The sequence below is a fragment of the Hyla sarda genome, chromosome 5, assembly GCF_029499605.1.
Source record: "Hyla sarda isolate aHylSar1 chromosome 5, aHylSar1.hap1, whole genome shotgun sequence".
Lineage (NCBI taxonomy): Eukaryota > Metazoa > Chordata > Amphibia > Anura > Hylidae > Hyla > Hyla sarda.
In genome coordinates, this window is record NC_079193.1 from 117127408 (window position 1) to 117151095 (window position 23688).

A 23688-nucleotide genomic window follows, 5' to 3' on the forward strand; every position below is an offset into this window, starting at 1 on the left:
CTCCTGAAGTACAGCTGTTCGGGATGCCGCGATTATACCGCCGCGATCCCAAACAGCTCCCTGAGCTAACCGGCACATTTTACTTTCACTTTTAGCTGCGCAGCTCAGCTTTGAGAGCGCGGCTAAAGGGTTAATAGGGCGCGGCGCAGCGATCAGTGCCGCGCGCTATTAGCGGCGGGTCCCGGCTTCACTATGACGCCAGGCCCGACATGATATGATGTGGGGTTACCATGTAACCCCGCGTTATATCACGGGAGCAGGACTAGGGGCGTAAGTTTACGCCCTTGGTCCTTAACAGGTTAAAGGGGTACTCCGGTGAAAACCTTTTTTTTTAAATCAACTGGTGGCAGAAAGTTAAAAACAGATTTGTAAATTACTTATATTAAAAAATATTAATCCTTCCTGTACTTATTAGCTGCTGAATACTACAGTGGAAATTCTTTTCCATTTGAAACACAGAGCTGTCTGCTGACATCATGAGCACATTGCTCTCTGCTGACATCTCTGTCCATTTTAGGAACTGCCAGAGTAAAAGGAAATCCCCATAGCAAACATATGCTGTTCTGGGCAGTTCCTAAAATGGACAGAGATGTCAGCAGAGAGCACTGTGCTCATGATGTCAGCAGACAGCTCTGTGTTCCAAAAAGAAAATAATTTCCGCTGTAGTATTCAGCAGCTAATAAGTACAGGAAGGATTAAAGGGGTACTCCGCCCCTGGCATCTTATCCCCTATCCAAAGGATAGAGGATAAGATGTTAGATCGCCGCGGTCCCGCTGCTGGGGACGCCGGGGATCGCCGCTGCGGCACCCCGCCATCATTACTGCACAGAGCGAGTTCGCTCTGTGCGTATTGACAGGCGATACAGGGGCCGGAGCAGAGTGACATCATGGCTCCGCCCCTCATGACATCACGGCCCGTCCCCTTAATGCAAGTCTATGGCAGGGGGCGTGACGACCACCACGCCCCCTCCCATAGACTTGTATTGACGGGGCAGGCCGTGATGTCATGAGGGGTGGAGCCATGACGTAACGATGCTCCGGCCCCTGTATTGCCCGTCATTACGTGCAGAGCGATCTTGCTCTGCATAGTAATGATAGCGGGGTGCTGCAGCAGCGATCCCCGGGGTCCCCAGCAGCGGGACCGCGGCGATCTGACATATTATCCCCTATCCTTTGGATAAGATGTCTAGGGGCGGAGTACCCCTTTAAGATTTTTTTAATAGAAGTAATTTACAAATCTGTTTAACTTTCTGGCACCAGTTGATTTAAAAAAAAAAAAAAGTTTTTCACCGGAGTACCCCTTTAAGGACCCAGCCAATTTTCAGTGTAGGACCCGGCAATTTTTGGCACATCTGACCACTGTCACTTTAAACATTAATAACTCTGGAATGCTTTTACCTTTCATTCTGATTCCGAGATTGTTTTTTCGTGACATAATCTACTTTAAGATAGTGGTAAAATTTTGTCGATACTTGCATAATTTCTTGGTGAAAAATTCCCAAATTTGATGAAAAAATTGAAAATGTTGCATTTTTTTTTACTTTGAATCTCTCTGCTTATAAGGAAAATGAATATTTCAAATCAATTATATATTGATTCACATATACAATATGTCTACTTTATGTTTCCATCATAAAGTTGACATGTTTTTACTTTTGGGAGACATCAGAGGTCTTCAAAGTATAGCAACAATTTTCCACAAAATTTTCAAAATCTGAATTTTTCAGGGACCAGTTCTGTTTTGAAGTTGATTTGAAGGGCCTTCATATTAGAAACACCCCACAAATGACCCAATTATAAAAACTGCACCCCTCAAAGTATTCAAAATGACATTCAAGAGGTTTGTTAACCCTTTAGATGTTTCACAGGAATAGCAGCAAAGTGAAGGAGAAAATTCAAAATCTTTATTTTTTACACTGGCATGTTCTTGTAGACTCAGTTACTGAATTTTTACAAGGGGTAAAACGAGAGAAAACTTCCTAAAATGTGTAACCCAATTTCTCCCGAGTAAGAAAATACCTCATATGTGTGTGTCAAGTGTTCGGTGGGCGCAGTAGAGGGCTCAGAAGGGAAGGAGCGACAGTGGGATTTTGGAGAGTGAGTTTTTCTGACATGGTTTTTGGGGGAGCATGTCACATTTAGGAAGCCCCTATGGTGCCAGAACAGCAAAAAACAAAAAACAAAAAAAACAAAAAAAACATGGCATACTATTTTGGAAACTACACCCCTCAATGAATGTAACAAGGGGTCCAGTGAGCCTTAACACCCCACAGGTGTTTGACGACTTTTCGTTAAAGTTGGATGTGTAAATGTTTTTTTTTTTTTTTTACTAAAATGCTAGTTTTCTCTCAAATTAATTTTTTTACAAAGGATAATAGGACAAAATGCTCCCCTATGGGCCATAGCAGTAGGTCCCGGGACCAAGGGGAGCGGAGGTCAGAACACTGAAGATGACATTCCGCTGGTCACTTACCACGTGCGCGCGTCCTCCTCGATGCTCCGCTCCACTCTGCTTTTCTGCTATGGGCGCACGCAGGTACGTCAGTGACGTCCCTGCGTGCACTACCTCCCGGCGGCCCCTGCGTTTTTAAAGTTAACGCGGGGGCTGCCGCAGAGAGGAAACCGCTGGGAGGGACATCCTTGTGTCCTGAACCGATTTTTCGGGACACAGGGATGTCCTGAATGTCATTGCCACAAAGGATATATAAGGAGATGAACTTTTGTTATTGACCACATACTTACTTCCCACTATAATTTGCAAATAAATTCTTTCAAAATCAGACCATGCGAATTTAAGGATTTTTTTTCTCATTATGTCTCTCATAGTTGAGGTATACCTATGATGAAAATTACAGGCCTTTCTCATCTTTTTAAATGGGAGAACTTGCACAATTGGTGGCTGACTAAATACTTTTGCCCCACCGTAGTTAGCTATCTAAGTAGGGTCCGAAAATGAAACTGTAATTGACTTGATCTGCCCACTTAAAAAAAAAAATGTAGTAAAAATTGTGGATCAGCTGCAGAGCCATAGGCTGTGCCAGGGTATGCTGGGAGTTGCAATTAATTATTAGCTACAACTCCCAGTATGTTCTGATACAGCCTAGGGTTCTGCAGCTGACCCACAACTACAACTCCCATCATGTTGCACTATAACTTAACTCCTTGGGGACAGAGGGCGTATGGATACGCCCTAGCGTCCCATCACTTAAGGAAGGGCTGTGATCACCGTCCCATCACTTAAGGGATGTCGGCGATCACCGCAAATCGCTGGTCAATTCAGACCAGCGATTTGCAGTGATCCGGGCCAATCAGGTCACTGGTGACCCTATCACCGGAAAATAAGAATGATCAGAGCTGTCAGACACAGCTCCGGCCATCCTAAAGGATAGGAGCGAGGTAGCAGTGTTGCCATCTCCTCCTATCCTCTGCCATTGGTCGGTCAGAACGACCACCAATGGCAGGAGGGGGCGGGGGGGGGGGGGTTATAGTTAATTTCCCCCGCTCTGACCACCGATTGAAGTCCGGGCAGTGAGGGGTGGAACACGGATGGCAAGGGGGGGGAACACAGGCGTTGAGGGGGGGAGCATGGCCGGCTTACCCGGACCGGCAGAGGCATCTCCGAGTAGCCGCGACGAAGGCTGCAGTGAAGATTGCGGTAAGTGATCTTCACTGTGGCCTTCTAAAAGCTGCAAAACTACAACTCCCAGCATGCCCAGACATCCAAAGGCTGTCCTGGTATGCTGGGAGTTGTAGTTTTGCAACATCTGGAGGGCCACAGTTTGGAGACCACTATGTAGTGGTCTCTAAACTGTAGTCCGCCAGATGTTGCAAAACTACAACTTTCAGCATGCACTGACTGTCTGGACATGCTGGGAGTTGTAGTTTTGCAACATCTGAAGTGGCACAGTTTGGAGACCACTATACTGTGGTATCCAAACTGTAGCCCTCCAGATGTTGCAAAACTACAACTTCCAGCACGTATGGTCTGTTAGTGCATTCTGGGAGTTGTAGTTTTGCCACAGCTGAAGGTTTGGGGCACCCCGCACAGGGTACATTCACACGGGCGGGTTTACAGTGGGTTTCCTTCTACAAGTTTGAGCTGCGGCAAATTTTCCGCTGCAGCTCAAACTCCCAGCGGGAAACTCCCTGTGAACCCAACCGTGTGAGTGCACCCTGAAAACACTGCACTACACTACAGGAGACAAGCCCCATCCTTGTATCCGGGTCCGCCCCTATTGCAAATTCCTCATTTAGGCCTCAAATGCGCATGGTGCTCTCTCACTTCAGAGCCCTGTCGTTTCAAGGCAACAGTTTAGTGCCACATATGGGGTATTTCCGTACTCAGGAGAAATTGCATACAAATTTTGGGGGCATTTTTCTCCTTTTACCTCTTATGAAAAGGTAAAGTTGGGGCCTACACCACCATTTTAGTTTAAAAAAAATTTCTATTTTTACACTAACATGCTGGTGTTGCCTTATACTTTTCATTTTCACAAGAGGTAAAAGGAGAAAAAAAATTCTCTAACACAATTTTTTCTGAGTACGGAAATACCCCATATGTGGACGTAAAATGCTCTGCGGACGAACTACATGGCTCAGGAGTGAGAGAGCCATGTACATTTGAGGCCTAAATTGGTGATTTACACAGAGGGGGCTGGTAGTAACAGCAGTTCTGACATGAACGCTGTTACGCCTAGCGCTCCGGGTCCCCGCTCCTCCCCGGAGCGCTCACGGCGTCTCTCTCCCCGCAGCGCCCCGGTCAGTCCCGCTGACCGGGAGCGCTGCACTGTCATGGCCGTCGGGGATGCGATTCGCACAGCGGGACGCGCCCGCTCGCGAATCGCATCCCAGGTCACTTACCCGTCTCGGTCCCCTGCTGTCATGTGCTGGCGCGCGCGGCTCCGCTCTCTAGGGCGCGCGCGCGCCAGCTCTCTGCGACTTAAAGGGCCAGCGCACCAATGATTGGTGCCTGGCCCAATTAGCTTAATTGGCTCCCATCTGCTCCCTGCCTTTATCTGACCTCCTCCCATGCACTCCCTTGCCGGATCTTGTTGCCTTGTGCCAGTGAAAGCGTTTTGTGTGTCCAAAGCCTGTGTACCTGAACTTCTGCTACCCATCCTGACTACGAACCTTGCCGCCTGCCCCCGACCTTCTGCTACGTCTGACCTTGCCTCTGCCTAGTCCTTCTGTCCCACGCCTTCTCAGCAGTCAGCGAGGTAGAGCCGTTGCTAGTGGATACGACCTGGTTGCTACTGCCGCAGCAAGACCATCCCGCTTTGCGGCGGGCTCTGGTGAAAACCAGTAGCCTCTTAGAACCGGTCCACTAGCACGGTCCACGCCAATCCCTCGCTGACACAGAGGATCCACTACCTGGAAGCCGAATCGTGACAAACGCAAAAAAAACACGTGCCCCCATTTAACACCTTAACACCCCACAGGTCTCTGACAAATTTTCGTTAAAGTTGGACATGAAAATAAAAAATCTGTTTCTTTTCCCTGAAATGCTGGTGTTACCCCAAATTTTTCATTTTCACAAGGGGTAATAGGAAAAAAGCCCCCCAAATTTGTAACACCATTTCTTCTGAGTAAGAACATACCTCATATGTGGATGTAAAGTTCTCTGCTGGCGAACAACAATGCTCTAAAGAGAAGGAGCGCCATTGGGCTTTTTGAGAGAGAATTAGGCTGGAATTGAAGGCTATGTGCGTTTACAAAGCCCCCATGGTGCCAAAACAGTGGATCCCCTCCACATATGACTCCATTTTGGAAAGTACATCCCTCACAGAATGTAATAAGGCATACAGTGAACATTTACACCCCACATTTTTTGAACAGTCGCCCGTAAAAATGAAAAATTTTATTTTTCATTTGCACAGCCCACTGTTCCAAAGATCTGTCAAACGCTAGTGGGGTGTAAATACTCACTGTGCCCCTTATTAAATTCTGTGAGGGGTGTAGTTTCCAAAATGGGGTCACAGGTGGGGAGGGTCCACTGTTCTGGCACCACGGGGGCTATGTTAAACGCACATGGCCCCCGACTTCCATTCCAACCAAATTCTCTCTCCATAAGCCCAATGATGCTCCTTCTCTCCTGAGCATTGTAGTTCGCCCACAGAGCACTTTACATCTACATATGGGGTATTTCCATACTCTGAAGAAATGGGGTTATAACATTTTGGGCGCTGTTTCTCCTATTACCCCTGGTGAAAATGAAAAGTTTGGGGTGACACTGATAAGGATGGACCGAGGGGAGGCTTCCAAATGTGATTGACTGTGCTGCTATATATTTTGCTAAGTGTCGACATAAGAAAATATACACCACACAGAGGATGTTGGTAGCTACACTCTTTCTTAGCAGGAAACTCAGCTGTTCCCCAAAGAGTTCTGTTTAATACAGGAAGTAAATTTGTTTTTTTACATTCGAAAAAAGAGGAGGGTTAGTTATGACATCACAATTAGAATGTTATTTTTTGATTTGTTGTTATTATTGTGTCCGTATATATTAGCATATCTAGTGTGCATTAATTTCTTGGCAGAAGTTTCTGTTCATCAAATATTTTGTCTTTCTACTCCTGCATGGCGTCATCTGCATGGCGTCATGGCAAGGTCTCAATCCGGAGTCACGAGCAGATAGCATTCTGATGTATATGGGTTAAGGGCTAGGGAACAAATATATTTTTCCAGCAGCAAATGGCATATTAGTATTATTATATTGATCAGTCATTAGAAACATAAGGGTCATCCCTATCAACACCAGCATTTTATTGAAAACAATGTGTGTTTTTTCTTACGTCCCAATTTTACAAAAGTTCGTCAATCACCTGTGGAGTGTTAAGGCTCACTGTACCCCTTGTTACATTCCTTAAGGGGTGTAGTTTCCTAAATAGTATGCCATGTGTTTTTTTTTTTTTTTTACTATTCTCGGATCATGGGGGCTTCCTAAATGTGACATGCCCCCAAAAACCATTTCAGCAAAATTCGCTCTCCAAAAGCCCAATGCCGCTCCTTCCCTTCTAAGCCCTCTAGTGCGCCCACAGACCACTTTACATCCACATATGAGGTATTTTGTTACTCGAGAGAAATGGGGTTACAAATTTTGTGGGGAATTTTTTCCTAATACTCCTTGTGAAAATGAAAAGTTTGTGGTAACACCAGCATTTTAGTGTTAAAAATCAAATTTTTCATTTTTACGTACGACTTTAACGAAAGTTCGTCAATCACCTGTGGGGTGTTAAGGCTCAATATACCCCTTGTTACGTTCCTTAAGGGGTGTAGTTTCCAAAATGGTATGCCATGTGTTCTTTTTTTTTACTGTTCTGGCATCATGGGGGCTTCCTAAATGCGACATGCCCCCCAAAAACCATTTCAGCAAAATTCGCTCTCCAAAATACCATTGTCGCTCCTTCCCTTCTGAGCCCTCTAGTGCACCCACAGAGCCCTTTACATCCACATATGAGGTATGTCCTTACTCGGGAGAAAATGAATTACAAGTTTTGGGGGGCCTTTTTACCTTTTACCCCTTTTAAAAATGAAAAAATGGGGCTACAATAACATTTTAGTGTAAAAAATGGAGATTTAGATTTTTCTCCTCCATTTTGCTGCTATTCCTGTGAAACAGCTAAAGGGTTAACACACTTAATGAATGTTATTTTGAATACTTTGAGGGTTGCAGTTTTCATAATGGGGTCCATTATAGGGAATTTCCAACATAATGACCCTCAAATTCACTTCTAAACTTAACTGGTCCCTGAAAAATTCAGATTTTGAAATTTTCGGTAAAAATTGGAAAATTGCTGCTATATTTTGAAGCCCTCTAATGTCTTCAAAAAGTTAAAACATCTGAACTTTATGATGCAAATATAAAGTAGACATATTGTATATATGAATCAATATGTAATTTATTTGACATGTCCCTTTTCCTTACAAGAGAGCTTCAAAGTTAGAAATATGCAAAATTTTCAAATTTATCATGAAAATTTTCAATTTTTCACCAAGAAATGATGCAAGTATTGACGTAAATTTACCAATAACATAATGTATAATATGTCACGAAAAAACCTTCTCGGAATGAAATATATAAGTAAAAGCATCTCAGAGTTATTAATGCATAAAGTGATAGTGGTCAGATTTGCAAAAAATGCTCCCGTCCTTAGGGTTATAATGGGCTCCGTCCCCAAGGGGTTAACTCACCTCAGTATGGTGTCCAGCGATGGTGAATATGGTGACCAATGTTTCCTGATACTCTTCTTATTTTGGTGGGGGGGGGAGGGGGCCTGAAGCTGCAGCTCCATATGCCCCTATATTAATCCGGCCCTGTGTGTATGACCAGCCTTCATGGTAGCATGGTGTCTGGTAAAAGAAAACTGGAAAACATATTTGATCATTTCATTTTAATTAACCTTATACCTGACATTATCTTATTAAAGATATTTCTAATAAACACATTTGATTTTTTTAGGTGCTGATATTCAAGCAGTGGATCCAAATCGTGGTTTGACCTCCAGAGAATGGGCAAGATTTACAGGAAGATATGACACAGCCTATCTGATGCAACGACTCATAGACAAACCATCCCCAGAACAATTTAGTAATCAATTCCAAATGGAATGGCCTAAAATGAAAGAACTCCTTGCGAAGGCTGCAGAACCAAAATCATGTGCGCAGAAAATTTCAGAATGTATTAAATCAGCATTTACTTTTAATTATTTTAGTCAACCTGAGGAGGATGGTGTGCTTGATCACATGGTAAAAATCACAACAAGCATAAACAGCCCATTTGTTGCAGTTAGTTGCAGAACAGTGTGTCCCGACAGTCCCCCATGTGTTGGGAAACGTAGATACTCTGTGCAGGAGATTATGAGAAAAAAGGGAGCAAATAAATGCAGAGCTTTAGATGAAAAGTCTCATGAAAAACTTTTCCATAACTCAACAGTTACTGTAATTTCCAAGAAAAAAGAGAGAAGAGCTAGTCTTCAACCACATTCCTTACAAAGAACTGATGTGATGGCTATAAGAAGAACAAGTCTTTTACCGTTAAATATACTAAGAAGAAGCAGTGTGAGGCCAGGATACATAATTCCAAAAGTTCGCATCACCAAGGCTCCCACACCAACATACTATCCTGACAAAGCAAGGAAAGACAAAGACAATACCTACTTACAGATCCCAAAATGGCGCTACAAGGAGTTAAAGGAAGAAAGGAAAAAGGCAGAAGAAGAGGCGCTCAGAAAACGCCAAGAAGCTGAGAAGGAGAAACAAAAAAAGATAATAAAAAAAAAAAGTTTTACTTAATATATGTATTTCCATCAAACTTAAAATTATAATGAATAAAGGCAGTGGTGAAAACTTAGATTAGATTTTGGTAACATAAATGTAAACATAAAAAAACTGGAGCATTCTTGACACAGTAAAATATTGACTATTTATTTTACTATAACTTTTTATTATAATGATTAATAAAATGATGTAAAGAACAACTCTATTCATATAAATACTACAGATTTTCAAGTGAAGACATTTCTGTAAAAATTCTAGAACATGTAAATTCTGTCTGATTTCAGGCACATTTCTGCCTCTGTTTTATGGCCACCCCACAGCCATGTATAATATAAAATGGCTTTATTACTTGCAAGCTATAAATAAAGTTAAGAGGGGTGCTTTACCATTAAAGGGGTACTCCTGCGCTTAGACATCTTATCCCCTATCCAAAGGGGCTGGGGACCCCCGTGATCTTGCACAGCGCACCCAGTTTATAATCAGTCCCCGGAGCGTGTTCGCTCCAGGTCTGATTACTGTCAATCACGGGGCCGGAGCGTTGTGACGTCAAGGCTCCGCCTGTGTGACGTCACACTCCGCCCCCTCAATGCAAGCCTATGGGAGGGGGCGTGACAGCTGTCACAACGCTCCGGCCCCTTGATCAACAGTAATCAGACCCGGAGCGAACACACTCCGGGGACTGGTTATAAACGGGGTGCGGCATGCAAGATCACGGGGGTCCCCAGCATCTTATCCCCTATCCTTTGGATAGGGGATAAGATGTCTAAGCGCCGGAGTACCCCTTGATTGATAAATATATGTTCCGCATATTAACACATAACCTCCACTTGGTGTTCATTGGTGTAGACTGTGCCCCAGTACCCCAATCTGTATACAGAGTTTAGCCATACCAAAACTGAACTTACCTCAGGAACTGGTCACAGCAGGAAAAATTAACAGCTTTAAAACAGGATTAGATACATTCCTGGAACAAAATAACATTAATGCTTATGAAGAAATATAAAATCCCATCCCTTCCCCAATATCGCGCCACACCCCTACCCTTCAATTCCCTGGTTGAACTTGATGGACATATGTCTTTTTTCGACCGTACTAACTATGTAACTATGTAACTATGAACAATACCACCATACTATGACTTGATAACAACGCCATACAAAGCTAAACAATACCCTCATACCATGACTAAATAACACCGCCATACCAGAACTGAACAAAACCCCCATACTATGACTAAATAACACTGCCATAACAGAACTGAACAATACCACCATACTGTGAGTCAACACAACCATACCAGAACTGAACAGTACCATTATATTGGGGCTGAATAACACTGCCATACCAGAACTGAACAATATCACCATACCATGACTGGTCAGTCAGCCCCTGGCCATGGCAAAGTTGGTGGCAGGGGCCGGACCAATCAGATCACAACCAATCAGATTGCACCTTTCATTTTTATAAATGCCTTTGAAAAATGAAAGGAGCACTCTTATATGTTGCTATGGGCAACTGGTCAGCTTTTCCTCTGCACAGGTTTTAATAAATCTACCCAAATGTTTTCAAGAGGTATAAAATCTAGGGATGTCCTGATGTTTCTTGATGTCATGTGACGTTATTTTTATTTTATTTCTTTTTTCTTTAATGGCAAAAAGGAATGTCTTTTTATAGTTTTTATAAGAGGAAAGGATTTTTTATATTAAAAAATATACAATTTTTGAAAAGGGATGAAATTAAAATTTTTAGAAGGGAAGGGGTTAATTCACATTTGTTATTCTAAAAAATGTTTTACACATTTTTTGTAAACAATTTTTAAAGTCCCCATAGGGGACTATTACATGCAATCTGCAGATTTAATACACTGATCAATGCTATAGCATAGCATTGATCAGTGTTATCGGTGCTCCTTTACTACTGCCTGCCAGCAGCAGTATAGGAGCGACGATCGGACGGCATGGAGCACGGTAAGGGATCTCCGGCCGTCCTCTCAGCTTAATGGGACACTGTGATTTTCCCCCGGTGATCCCGGTCATCATCCCTGAGCTAATCGGCAGTTAATCTTAGGACTTTTAGACACCGTGATCAACTTTCATTGCGGCATCTAAAGGGTTAATGCCGGACATCACTGCAATCGGTGATGTCCGGCATTAGCCACAGGTCCTAGCTATGACGTGTGCTCATAGTTCAGGTAATGTGCACACCTTCCTCAGTGATACCTATCGGCAGGGTTCCTGCCGGCAGGTATCGATTGGGCGCTGGGGACATTTGCACGAGTACATGTACTCATATAAATGTCCAGTATCGATATCGGAACATCCCTAATAAAAACCTAGACAACATATCCATTTTAATCCCATTCCTAAAACTGACCAGGTCACTGATGATACATATTAAGATCAGTTACCTTTCTTTCTTCTGTAACAAGAGGTAATTTAAAGGATATAAAAAGTAATTGTTATGATTCGGCAGGCTGGAGGTGGATCCTCTGTGTCAGAGAGGGATTGGCGTGGACCGTACCGGTGGACCGGTTCTAAGTTACTACTGGTATTCACCAGAGCCCGCCGCAAAGCGGGATGGTCTTGCTGCGGCGGTAGCAACCAGGTCGAATCCACCGGCAACGGCTCAACCTCTCTGACTGCTGAGACAGGCGCGGTACAAAAGGACAAGGCAAGAGCAAGGTCGGACGTAGCAGAGGTCAGGGCAGGCAGCAAGGGTCGTAGTCAGGGGAAACAGCAGAAGGTCTGGAACACAGGCTTGGGACATACACTAAACGCTTTCTCTGGCACAAGGCAACAAGATCCGGCCAGGAAGGGAAGGGGAAGTAAGGTTATATGAGCAGGGAGCAGGTGGAGGCTAATAGACTGATTGGGCCAGGCACCAATCATTGGTGCACCGGCCCTTTAAATCTTAGAAAGCTGGCGCACGCCCTTGGGGGCGGAGCCGCGCGCGCCAGAACGTGACAGCCGGGACAGGTAAGTGGCTTGGGATGCGATTCGCGAGCGGGCGCGTCCCACTATGCGAATCGCATCCCCATCGTGAGTGTCAGTGCAGCGCTCCCGGTCAGCGGGTCTGACCAGGGCGCTGCAGAGAGGAGAACGCCGCGAGCGCTCCGGGGAGGAGCAGGGACCCGGAGCGCTCGGCGTAACAGTAATGTTCAACAGGAATCATAACACCCCCATTCAAAATAAAGGGAGGAAATTGGGCTGTATATGGGGTAGTATAATATGCAGTTTTTGGTCAGAAAGATATATTCAAGCCCTCTAATTTAGAAAGATTCACTTTACAGCTAGCCAGAGCCACAAACCTGTCAAATAATAGATAGAAGACAGGAAAATATCAGAGAAGGAAACAAATAAGAACAAATCTTTGGCATCATTGGTTCTGTCCAACCTCCAGCCCCCTGATGTCAACATTAAGGGGGGGGGGGGGGAGAAAACAACCCTGCCAAGTACCATTCTGGATATCAAATAAATCAGATGATAGCCCATTAGCTCTGACCCTGACCATCGGAGAAGAATAAAAAACCATCACACGCTTACTAAAACAGGAGCACAAACCGATCTGTCATAGAGAGGCTTCTAAGAACCTTTAGTGCATCAAAGGTTTTGTTTTTTTTGTCAATGAATAGGAAAGCCAGTGCAGAAAACATGACATATCAGAGAAATGGTCCATATGGTATTGTCCCAGTCTGGTACAAAACCAACCTGATTACTCTTGAGTGCGCGATATCAAGTGTTAAGGAAAAAGCTTAGAGAACATTTTAATATCACAATAAATAAGCGAGATAGGCCTATAGTTAATACAATAGAAAGGGTCCTTGTTAGGCTTGGGCAAGACCACCAACTGTTCCTCCAATGCTTTCCCAGAAAGGGAAAAAGATGGAGAAATAGCATTAAAACATTTGTTAAGAAGGGCTAGGAGCACTGTTCAGAATATATTACAAAATTCAGCTGCGAAGCCGTCCGATCCTTGTCTTTTCCACCAAGGAGGAAATCTCAGCCTTTAATTTCAAGTCTTTAAAGGAGGAATCAATGGCATGCAAAACCTCCCAAACCAGTACAGGAAGGACAGTATCAACTATATAAGCATCAATTTTCTCATCCAGCTCAGCAGAAGCTTAAAGGGGTACTCTGGTAGAAAACTTTTTTTTATTTTTTATCAACTGGTGCCAGAAAGTTAAACAGATTTGTAAATTACTTCTATTAAGAAATCTTAATGCTTCCATTATTTATTATCTGCTGAATACTAAAGAGGAAATTATATATTTTTTTGGAACACAGAGCTCTCTACTGACATCATGATCACAGTGCTCTCTGCTGACGCCTCTGTCCATTTTAAGGACTGTCCAGAGTAGGAGAAAATCCCCATAGAAAACATATGCTGCTCTGGACAGTTCCTAAAATGGACAGAGATGTCAGCAGAGAGCACTGTGGTCATGATGTCAGCAGAGAGCTCTGTGTTCCAAAAAGAAAAGAATTTCCTCTGTAATATTCAGCAGTTAATAAGTACTGGAAGGATTAATATTTTTTAATAGAAGTAATTTACAAATCTATTTAATTTTCTGGCACCAGTTGATTAAAAAAAAAAAAAGTTTTCCACCGGAGTACCCCTTTAAAGCCTCACACTGTATCAGTGAAGATGTGGGATCATTCTCATACATAACAACAAAGTCTCCTATGGTTTGGCACCCTTTCAAACCTGAGCTTTATGTAAAGATTTTTTGAGACCCCATATCCAGTTCCTGGACTCCCTCCAGGCAGGGATAAAGACACAAACAGAGGGCATGATCAAAACAAACTGCTGTACCAAGGGGCTTGAAAGAGGAGAACATAATGTGAAACAAATAACATGTCTAGTCTCCCACAGGATCTGTGTGCCAAGTAGAAATAAGTATAGCTTTATCAGAAGAATGAATATGCACCATACATTCCACCAAGTGCCAGCTCCGTAAAGCAGCCCTAGCCATCAATGTCACAGTACGAAAAAGACAAGAGGAACCTGCTGGTCCACAAAGGCATCTATGACAAAATTGAAGTTCTGTCAGGACTAGTGGGCCTGAATCAATCACTAGTAAGTGGTCACTCACAATGTGTTGGTTGAATTTCGTAATTATCTTCAAATATTTCTCCCTATATACCAATTAGTGAGAGATATATGTCTCCATGCATGTTACAATTCATACACAGGACATTCGGCGTTGGTGGGGGTTAGGGGGAGACATAAGGGAGGCTGTAGTTAGATGTTTTGATATTCTGGCGTAATCAAACTTATTTCAGAATATTGCAAATAATCCATAATGGCATGTGTCATTGTCATAAACACAAATATTGTGGTGACATCTGAAGATATATATTATTTTTTAGATTCACACACAGGTTATGCTACTTATATTTATATAGACTTTGGAATATTGTTAGAAGTAATTAAACGTCTATTTGTGTTTTTTTTTATCTGTATAATAGCAGACTATGTCCTCGATGAACAATGGATCAATCTTGACTAAGGGTATTTTTTGGGCATCTGCTGGATGGGAGGTTTTCTTGTGTGTATCAGCTTTTTCCTTGTTACATAGCAAACATGTGCACTAAGTGTAGTAACTCCTTCCTTGCAAGTGGGTTTTAATAAGCGAAAATTGATACTAGAGTGCAATCTACTGAATTAGTACATTGGCATTAGATCGGTAGAAAGTATAAAATGTAGGTAATGATGACGTACGTATTAATCTGCATCCATACACATCCAGTCTACAACAATTAGAGAATTCCAATCTAGGGGGTGTATAGCAATTGGTTACTTTTCGGGTAATGAGCACATGTTATGGGGAGACACAAGAAAAGGGGACAAAGAAACATGAATAAAGAGAAGCTTCTTCTTACACAGACCTGAGATGTATTCAGTATAAGGGAGGAGTCATAGAATGTCCAGGACCTCTTTACATCACTAGAAAACATCTAAGGGGCGGGATCATGAAAGCTCATGGTGAGACGTTCCACAGTAAGACAATGGCTACCCATGACGATGCATTGGACCCAGTGTTTCCAGGTGAAGTAAAATCCTGATGATCTCGTTAAGAGAGAAATGGCTTCTTATTTGATAAAGGCAAATCGGAACATGTGGATTGAAATATGCCAGTAATATGGTGAATCGATCTTTTGCCTCTTCTCTCCAGACTGAGATGGTAAGATTCTTCAGACATGTAGCGTGAGGAGTCCCGAACAAATCCCCAAAATACTGTGGGTATTAAGCACATTCCCCAATAAGAAGAACAAATTAGCAATTTGTTCTTCTTATTGGGGAAGGATATTAACCCCTTAAGGACCGGGGTTTTTTCCGTTTTTGCATTTTCGTTTTTTGCTCCTTGCCTTTAAAACATCATAACTATTTCAATTTTGCACCTAAAAATCCATATGATTGCTTGTTTTTTGCACCACCAATTCTACTTTGTAATGACGTCAGTCATTTTGCCCAAAAATCTACGGTGAAACGGAAAAAAAATCATTGTGCGACAAAATTGAAAAAAAAAACACAGTTTTGTAACTTTTGGGGGTTCCGTTTCTACGTAGTACATTTTTCGGTAAATGACACCTTATCTTTATTTTGTAGGTCCATACGATTAAAATGATACCCTACTTATATAGGTTTGATTTTGTCGTACTTCTGGAAAAAATCATAACTACATGCAGGAAAATTAATACGTTTAAAATTGTCATCTTCTGACCCCTATAACTTTTTTATTTTTCCGTGTATGGGGCGGTATGAGGGCTCATTTTTTGCGCCGTGATCTGAAGTTTTTAACGGTACAATTTTTGCATTGATAGGACTTATTGATCGCTTTTTATTTATTTTTAAATGATATAAAAAGTGACCAAAAATGCACTATTTTGGACTTTGGAATTTTTTTGCGCGCACGCCATTGACCGAGCTGTTTAATTAACGATATATTTTTTTATAATTTGGACATTTTTGCACGCGGTGATACCATATATGTTTATTTTTATTTCCACTGTGTTTTTTTTTTTATGGGAAAAGGGGGGTGATTCAAACTTTTAATAGGGGAGGGGTTAAATTATCTTTTTTCACTTTTTTTTGCAGTGTTATAGCTCCCATAGGGACCTATAACACTGCACACACTGATCTTTATCATTGATCACTGATTTCTCATTGGAAACCAGTGATCGATGATTCTGCCGCTTGACTGCTCATGCCTGGATCTCAGACACTGAGCAGTCACTTGGCGATCGGACAGCGAGGAGGCAGGTAGGGACCCTCCAGCTGTCCTGTAAGCTGTTCGCCGCGGCTATCCCGAAAAGCCCACTGAGCTAACTGGCAGTTTTCACTTTCACTTTTAGCCGCGTGGCTCAGCTCTGAGCTTGCGGCTAAAGGGTTAATAGCGCGCGGCGCCACGATCGGCGCTGCGCGCTATTAGCGGCGGGTCCCGGCTTCACTATGATGCCGGGCCCGCCGTGATATGATGCGGGGTTACCGTGTAACCCAGCGTTATATCACGGGAGCAGGACCAAGGACGTACCGGTACGTCCTTGGTCCTTAAGGGGTTAATACCTACGGCATTTTTGGAATTTAATATGGGATTTCCCATGATCCCGCTACCTCTCTGAAGATTTCTTACCGTTGCCTTTGCAAGCACCAGGCTTACTTGCAAGCTGCTGCCCCTCCAACCTAAAGGATCTCCAGCTACCTAGTGAGTCTACATGCAAGCAAAGGGGTTGTGCTCTCAGCTTTTTAGGGGATCCTTTTATTCTGCATACATTAATCTATAATATATCAAAAGTTTTTTTGATGAAAGGTACCCTTTAAGCGTTTTTACCAGTCGTCTTTAGTTGGTTAGAAAAGGGCAGGAAGTTTTATTTATGCTTCCATGCTACATATCTAAGAATTAGATGTCGTCCATTCCTGGTATCACATGATGTAAAGTTCCCTTCCAGAGTATATACCATTTATCTGTATGTGATACTGCGTCCTCCTGCTTCCAAACCCCGCCCTCCCCCTTGCGGCGCAGTGGGACGAAAATGGTGCCCGACATTGGAGCGAGCTGCATTTGCGCCGGACTTTCGTGGAACTGCAATCTGCGTGGGCCGGTTTGCTTAGGGTACCGTACATTTTCCACCCCTCTGTTACCCCTTCTCAACCCTGTCCAAACCGCCCCACTGTCACCCAGGTCCACCCTCTGCCCCCCCCCCATCACACATGTCCACCCCCTGCCCCCTGTCATCCATGTCCGCCTTGCCTACCTCCCTGTCCATCCCTGTCACCCATGTCTACTCCCCCCCCCCCCCCCGTCACCCATGGCCATTCATTTTGTGGTATTGGGAAACCCCTTGGAGATGTAGAGTGAGGAGTCCCGAACAAATCCCCAAAATACTGTGGGTATTAAGCGCATTCCCCAATAAGAAGAACAAATTAGCAATTTGTTCTTCTTATTGGGGAAGGAGCTTAACCCCTTAAGGACCGGGGTTTTTTCCGTTTTTGCATTTTCGTTTTTTGCTCCTTGCCTTTAAAACATCATAACTATTTCAATTTTGCACCTAAAAATCCATATGATTGCTTGTTTTTTGCACCACCAATTCTACTTTGTAATGACGTCAGTCATTTTGCCCAAAAATCTACGGTGAAACGGAAAAAAAATCATTGTGCGACAAAATTGGAAAAAAAACACAGTTTTGTAACTTTTGGGGGCTTCCGTTTCTACGTAGTACATTTTTCGGTAAATGACACCTTATCTTTATTTTGTAGGTCCATACGATTAAAATGATACCCTACTTTTATATAGGTAGGTGATCTGAAGTTTTTAACGGTACAATTTTTGCATTGATAGGACTTATTGATCGCTTTTTATTCATTTTTAAAATGATATAAAAAGTGACCAAAAATGCACTATTTTGGACTTTGGAATTTTTTTGCGCGCACGCCATTGACCGAGCGGTTTAATTAACGATATATTTTTTATAATTTGGACATTTTTGCACGCGGTGATACCATATATGTTTATTTTTATTTTTATTTCCACTGTGTTTTTTTTTTTTTATGGGAAAAGGGGGGTGATTCAAACTTTTAATAGGGGAGGGGTTAAATTATCTTTATTCACTTTTTTTTTCACTTTTTTTTGCAGTGTTATAGCTCCCATAGGGACCTATAACACTGCACACACTGATCTTCATCATTGATCACTGATTTCTCATAGGAAACCAGTGATCGATGATTCTGCCGCTTGACTGCTCATGCCTGGATCTCAGACACTGAGCAGTCACTTGGCGATCGGACAGCGAGGAGGCAGGTAGGGACCCTCCAGCTGTCCTGTAAGCTGTTCGCCGCGGCTATCCCGAAAAGCCCACTGAGCTAACCGGCAGTTTTCACTTTCACTTTTAGCCGCGTGGCTCAGCTCTGAGCGCGCGGCTAAAAGGTTAATAGCGCGCGGCGCCACGATCGGCGCTGCGCGCTATTAGCGGCGGGTCCCGGCTTCACTATGACGCCGGGCCCGCCGTGATATGATGCGGGGTTACCGTGTAACCCAGCGTTATATCACGGGAGCAGGACCAAGGACGTACCGGTACGTCCTTGGTCCTTAAGGGGTTAATACCTACGGCATTTAATATGGGATTTCCCATGATCCCGCTACCTCTCTGAAGATTTCTTACTGTTGCCTTTGCAAGCACCAGGCTTACTTGCAAGCTGCTGCCCCTCCAACCTAAAGGATCTCCAGCTACCTAGCGAGTCTACATGCAAGCAAAGGGGTTGTGCTCTCAGCTTTTTAGGGGATCCTTGCTTTCTTACAATTAGACGTATTGCACTATGAGCACCCGTTTTTTCTTTTTTTTCTTAAGAGATGGTAAGAGTAACATATAGATAATGTTTACTTTTGCAGAAAACAGGGCGTAATCTGTTTATATTTGTGCATTTATCTAAATCATATAGCATAGTCTATTTCATATACCATTTACCATGAAACTAATATAAGTGAATTTCCCACAAAGAAAGCTTCTTAGCGTTCCCTCAAAATGAGTGTTCAAAGGATTGGATATATATTCTAAATTGTGTCTTTAAAGGGTACCTTTCATCAAAAAAACCTTTGATATATTATAGATTAATGTATGCAGAATAACTTTCCAATAACATGTTATTAAAAAAATATGCTTCTTTCTTTTTAATTTCCTACTTTGAAAAAATGACCACTAGGGGTCTCCATACCAGTCCTTTTTTTTTTTTTTATAGATTTCAGACTCATGCAGGAATCCCAAATCTCAGACTGCAGCTGGAACACAAACAAACTCACCACTGCTCACTGCCAGGGAGCAATGGTGAGCTTGTCTGTGTTCCGGCTGCAGTCTGAGATTTAGGATTCCTGCATGAGTCTGAAATCTATTTTAAAAAAAAGGACTGGTAGGGAGACCCCTAGTGGTCATTTTTTCAAAGTGAAAAATTTAAAAGAAAGAAGCATATTTTTTAATAACATGCTATTGGAAAGTTATTCTGCATACATTAATCTATAATATATCAAAAGTTTTTTTGATGAAAGGTACCCTTTAAGCGTTTTTACCAGTCGTCTTTAGTTGGTTAGAAAAGGGCAGGAAGTTTTATTTATGCTTCCATGCTACATATCTAAGAATTAGATGTCGTCCATTCCTGGTATCACATGATGTAAAGTTCCCTTCCAGAGTATATACCATTTATCTGTATGTGATACTGCGTCCTCCTGCTTCCCCTGCTTCCAAACCCCGCCCTCCCCCTCCCCCTTGCGGCGCAGTGGGACGAAAATGGTGCCCGACATCGGAGCGAGCTGCATTTGCGCCGGACTTTCGTGGAACTGCAATCTGCGTGGGCCGGTTTGCTTAGGGTACCGTACATTTTCCACCCCTCTGTTACCCCTTCTCAACCCTGTCCAAACCGCCCCACTGTCACCCAGGTCCACCCTCTGCCCCCCCCCCATCACACATGTCCACCCCCAGTCATCCATGTCCGCCTTGCCTACCTCCCTGTCCATCCCTGTCACCCATGTCTACTCCCCCCACCCCCTGTCACCCATGTCTACCCCCCCCCCCCCCCCCCCCCCCGTCACCCATGGCCATTCATTTTGTGGTATTGGGAAACCCCTTGGACCCTGCTGGCTCATCGAGGATAAGGGGCCCTTTAATTGGTGTTACTCTGGCAGCTCTGGATTTAAATATAGCAATATAATCAATGATATAAGTATACAGTCCAGTGTGTCCCAACGAGGGTGCCTACAGCTGTTGCAAAACTACAACACCCAGCATGCCCGGACAGCCAAAGTCTGTCCAGGCATGCTGGGAGTTGTAGTTTTGCAACAGCTGGAGGCACCCTGGTTGGGAAACACTGATCCAGTCCATACTCATCCCACACCATGGCCAGTTAGGATGGCAGGTGTGTACACTGTCCGTAACAATGTTATAAAACATTTTCACCCTCCTGTCACCCATGTTCACCCCCTGTCACCCATGTCCACCCCCCCTGTCACCCCTGTTCACCCTCCTGTCATCCCTGTCACCCCTGTTCACCCTCCTGTCACCCATGTCCACCCCCCTGTCACCCCTGTTCACCCTCCTGTCACCCATGTCCACCCCCCTGTCACCCATGTCCACCCCCCCCCCTTTGTCACCCATGGCCATTCATTTTGTGGTATTAGGAAACCCCTTGGAGCCCTGCTGGCTCAACGAGGATCAGGGGCCCTTTATGTGGTTTTCTGGCAGCTCTGGATGTAAATATAGCAATATAATCAATTATATAAGTATACAGTCCAGTGTTTCCCAACCGGGGTGCCTCCAGCTGTTGCAAAACTACAACTCCCAGCATGCCCAGAATAATGTTATAAAACATGTTCACCCTCCTGTCACCCCTGTTCACCCCCCTTCACCCATGTCCACCCCCGACACCCATGTCCACCCCCCCCCCGTCACCCATGTCCACCCCCCTGTCACCCATGTCCACCCTCCTATCATCCTGTCACTCATGTCCACCCTCATGTCATCCATGTCCGCCTTGTCCACTCCCCTGTCCATCCCTGTCACTCATGTTTACCCCGTCTACCCCCGTAGTCTACCCTGTCACCCATGTCCACCCATCTATCCCTTTGTTACCCCAGTCCACCCCTCTCTGTCACTCCTGTCCCTCTTTTACCCCCTTGTCCAACCCTCTGACCCCCTGTCTCCCATGTCCACCCTCCTGTCATCCATGAAGACGTCATTGGTGAGTTGCTGTATAAAGCAGCACTTTAAACTACATACCCACTGATAAATAGATATAGTGCATTGCATTATTTTTTTTTCTTTTTACCATTTTATCCTTTATTTTTGCTCGTCAACCGCGGTAGGGGAGCCCCACGGGGGAAAAAAAAAATTCTTTATTTTTTTTTTTTTTACTTTTTTTTTTTCTTCTTCTTCTTTTTTTATTGCGCTTGGGGGGCCTCAGATTTATTTTTGCCTCAGGCCTCAAAAAGTCTTGAGCCGCCTCTGCATAGGGGCTCCAGGCCCCTACATGAAAATAGGTCCAGCAGGCTGCACAGGCGGCCCGCATAGGCCGCCTGGCGCAGACGATGAAGAGGGCTAGCCCTGCACTGTCCCAAGCCGGCCCTGCTTCTTACTTACGGCCCTGGGTGGTCGGCTGCCTGGGAGAGGAGCTTTGAACTCCGGTGTGGCGCGTTGCTGCGCTTAGACGTGAGGTTACATCACCGTGGGGGTGACGTGACCTCACATCTAAACGCAGCAGCGCAACGTCGGAGTTCACTGTGCCACCGATCAGTGCGCCCGCCGCCCTGGCTGCTCTCCCTCTCGTACAAAGCCTCGCTTGTCCTCAGGTAAAGAATACCGCTTGTCTTCAGATAGAGAGCCCCGCTTGTCCTCGGTGTACAGAGCCCCGCTTGTCCTTGGTGTACAGAGCCCCGCTTGTCCTCGGTGTACAGAGCCCTGCACAGGGCAAGATTAAGGCTGCCTGGAAGACAGAGCACTTCATTATGTTGGGGCCCTGTGCGTATTATCCCTGTACTGTGACATCACTATGCGTATTATCCCTGTACTGTGACATCACTGTGCGTATTATCCCTGTACTGTGACATCACTGTGCGTATTATATAGTTACATAGTTACATAGTTAGTATGGTTGAAAAAAGACATACGTCCATCAAGTCCAACCAGGGGATTGAAGGGAAGGATGCAAGGGGATAAGTGAAAGGGATGTAGTTTTATAATTCTGCATAAGCATTCATGTTATTTTGTTCCAGGAATGTATCTAACCCTGCTTTAAAGCTGTTAATTGTTCCTGCTGTGACCAGTTCCTGAGGTCGACCGTTCCATAAATTCACAGTCCTCACGGTAAAGAAGGTGTGCCGCCCCTTTAGACTAAACCTTTTCTTCTCCAGACGGAGGGAGTGCCCCCTCGTCCTTTGGGGGGGGGGTTTAACCTGGAACAGTTTTTCTCCATATTTTTTGTATGGGCCATTTATATACTTATATACGTTTATCATATCCCCCCTTAAACGTCTCTTCTCAAGACTAAACAATTGTAACTCCTTTAATCGCTCCTCATAGCTAAGATGTTCCATGCCCCATATTAGTTTAGTCGCGCGTCTCTGCACCCTTTCCAACTCCGCAGTGTCCCTTTTATGAACAGGCGACCAAAACTGAACAGCATATTCCAGGTGAGGCCGTACCAATGCTTTATAAAGGGGGAGTATTATGTCCCTGCCCCTCGAGTCCATGCCTCTTTTTATACATGACAATATCCTGCCGGCTTTGGAAGCAGCAGCCTGACATTGCATGCTATTTTGTAGTCTGTGATCTACAAGTACACCCAGATCCTTCTCTACCAGTGACTCTGCCAGTTTAATCCCCCCTAAGACATACGACGCATGCAGGTTATTAGTACCCAGATGCATAACTTTACATTTATCCACATTGAACCTCATTTGCCAAGTGGATGCCCAGACACTTAGTCTATCCAAGTCATCTTGTAACTTATGCACATCCTCTATAGACTGTACCGTGCTACAAAGCTTGGTGTCATCTGCAAAGATAGAAACAGAGCTGTTAATACCATCCTCTATATCATTGATAAATAAATTAAACAGCAGCGGGCCCAGTACTGAACCTTGGGGTACACCACTAATAACTGGGGACCAATCAGAGTACGAATCATTTACCACCACTCTCTGGGTACGATCCATGAGCCAGTGTTCAATCCAGTTACAAATCAAAGTTTCCAAGCCCAAGGACCTTAACTTACCTGTCAGATGTCTGTGAGGGACTGTATCAAACGCTTTGGCAAAATCCAGAAACACTATATCCACAGCCATTCCTCTGTCAAGGCTTCTACTCACCTCTTCATAAAAGCAAATTAGATTGGTTTGACAACTTCTATCCTTAGTAAACCCATGCTGGCTATCAC

General features: G+C 44.0%; 1 protein-coding gene across 2 annotated transcripts in view; it reads left to right on the forward strand.

The window, feature by feature from the left end:
- The window catches only part of ANKRD33B (ankyrin repeat domain 33B), a 331620-nt gene extending 322234 nt beyond the window's left edge, over positions 1-9386 (forward strand). For both annotated transcript variants that reach the window (XM_056520141.1, XM_056520142.1), the window contains one exon: positions 8459-9386. In XM_056520141.1, coding sequence (XP_056376116.1) covers positions 8459-9291 — 833 coding nt within the window. In that variant the 3' untranslated portion in view covers positions 9292-9386. The remainder of the gene's footprint in view (positions 1-8458) is intronic.
- The last annotated feature ends 14302 nt before the right edge of the window (positions 9387-23688 follow it).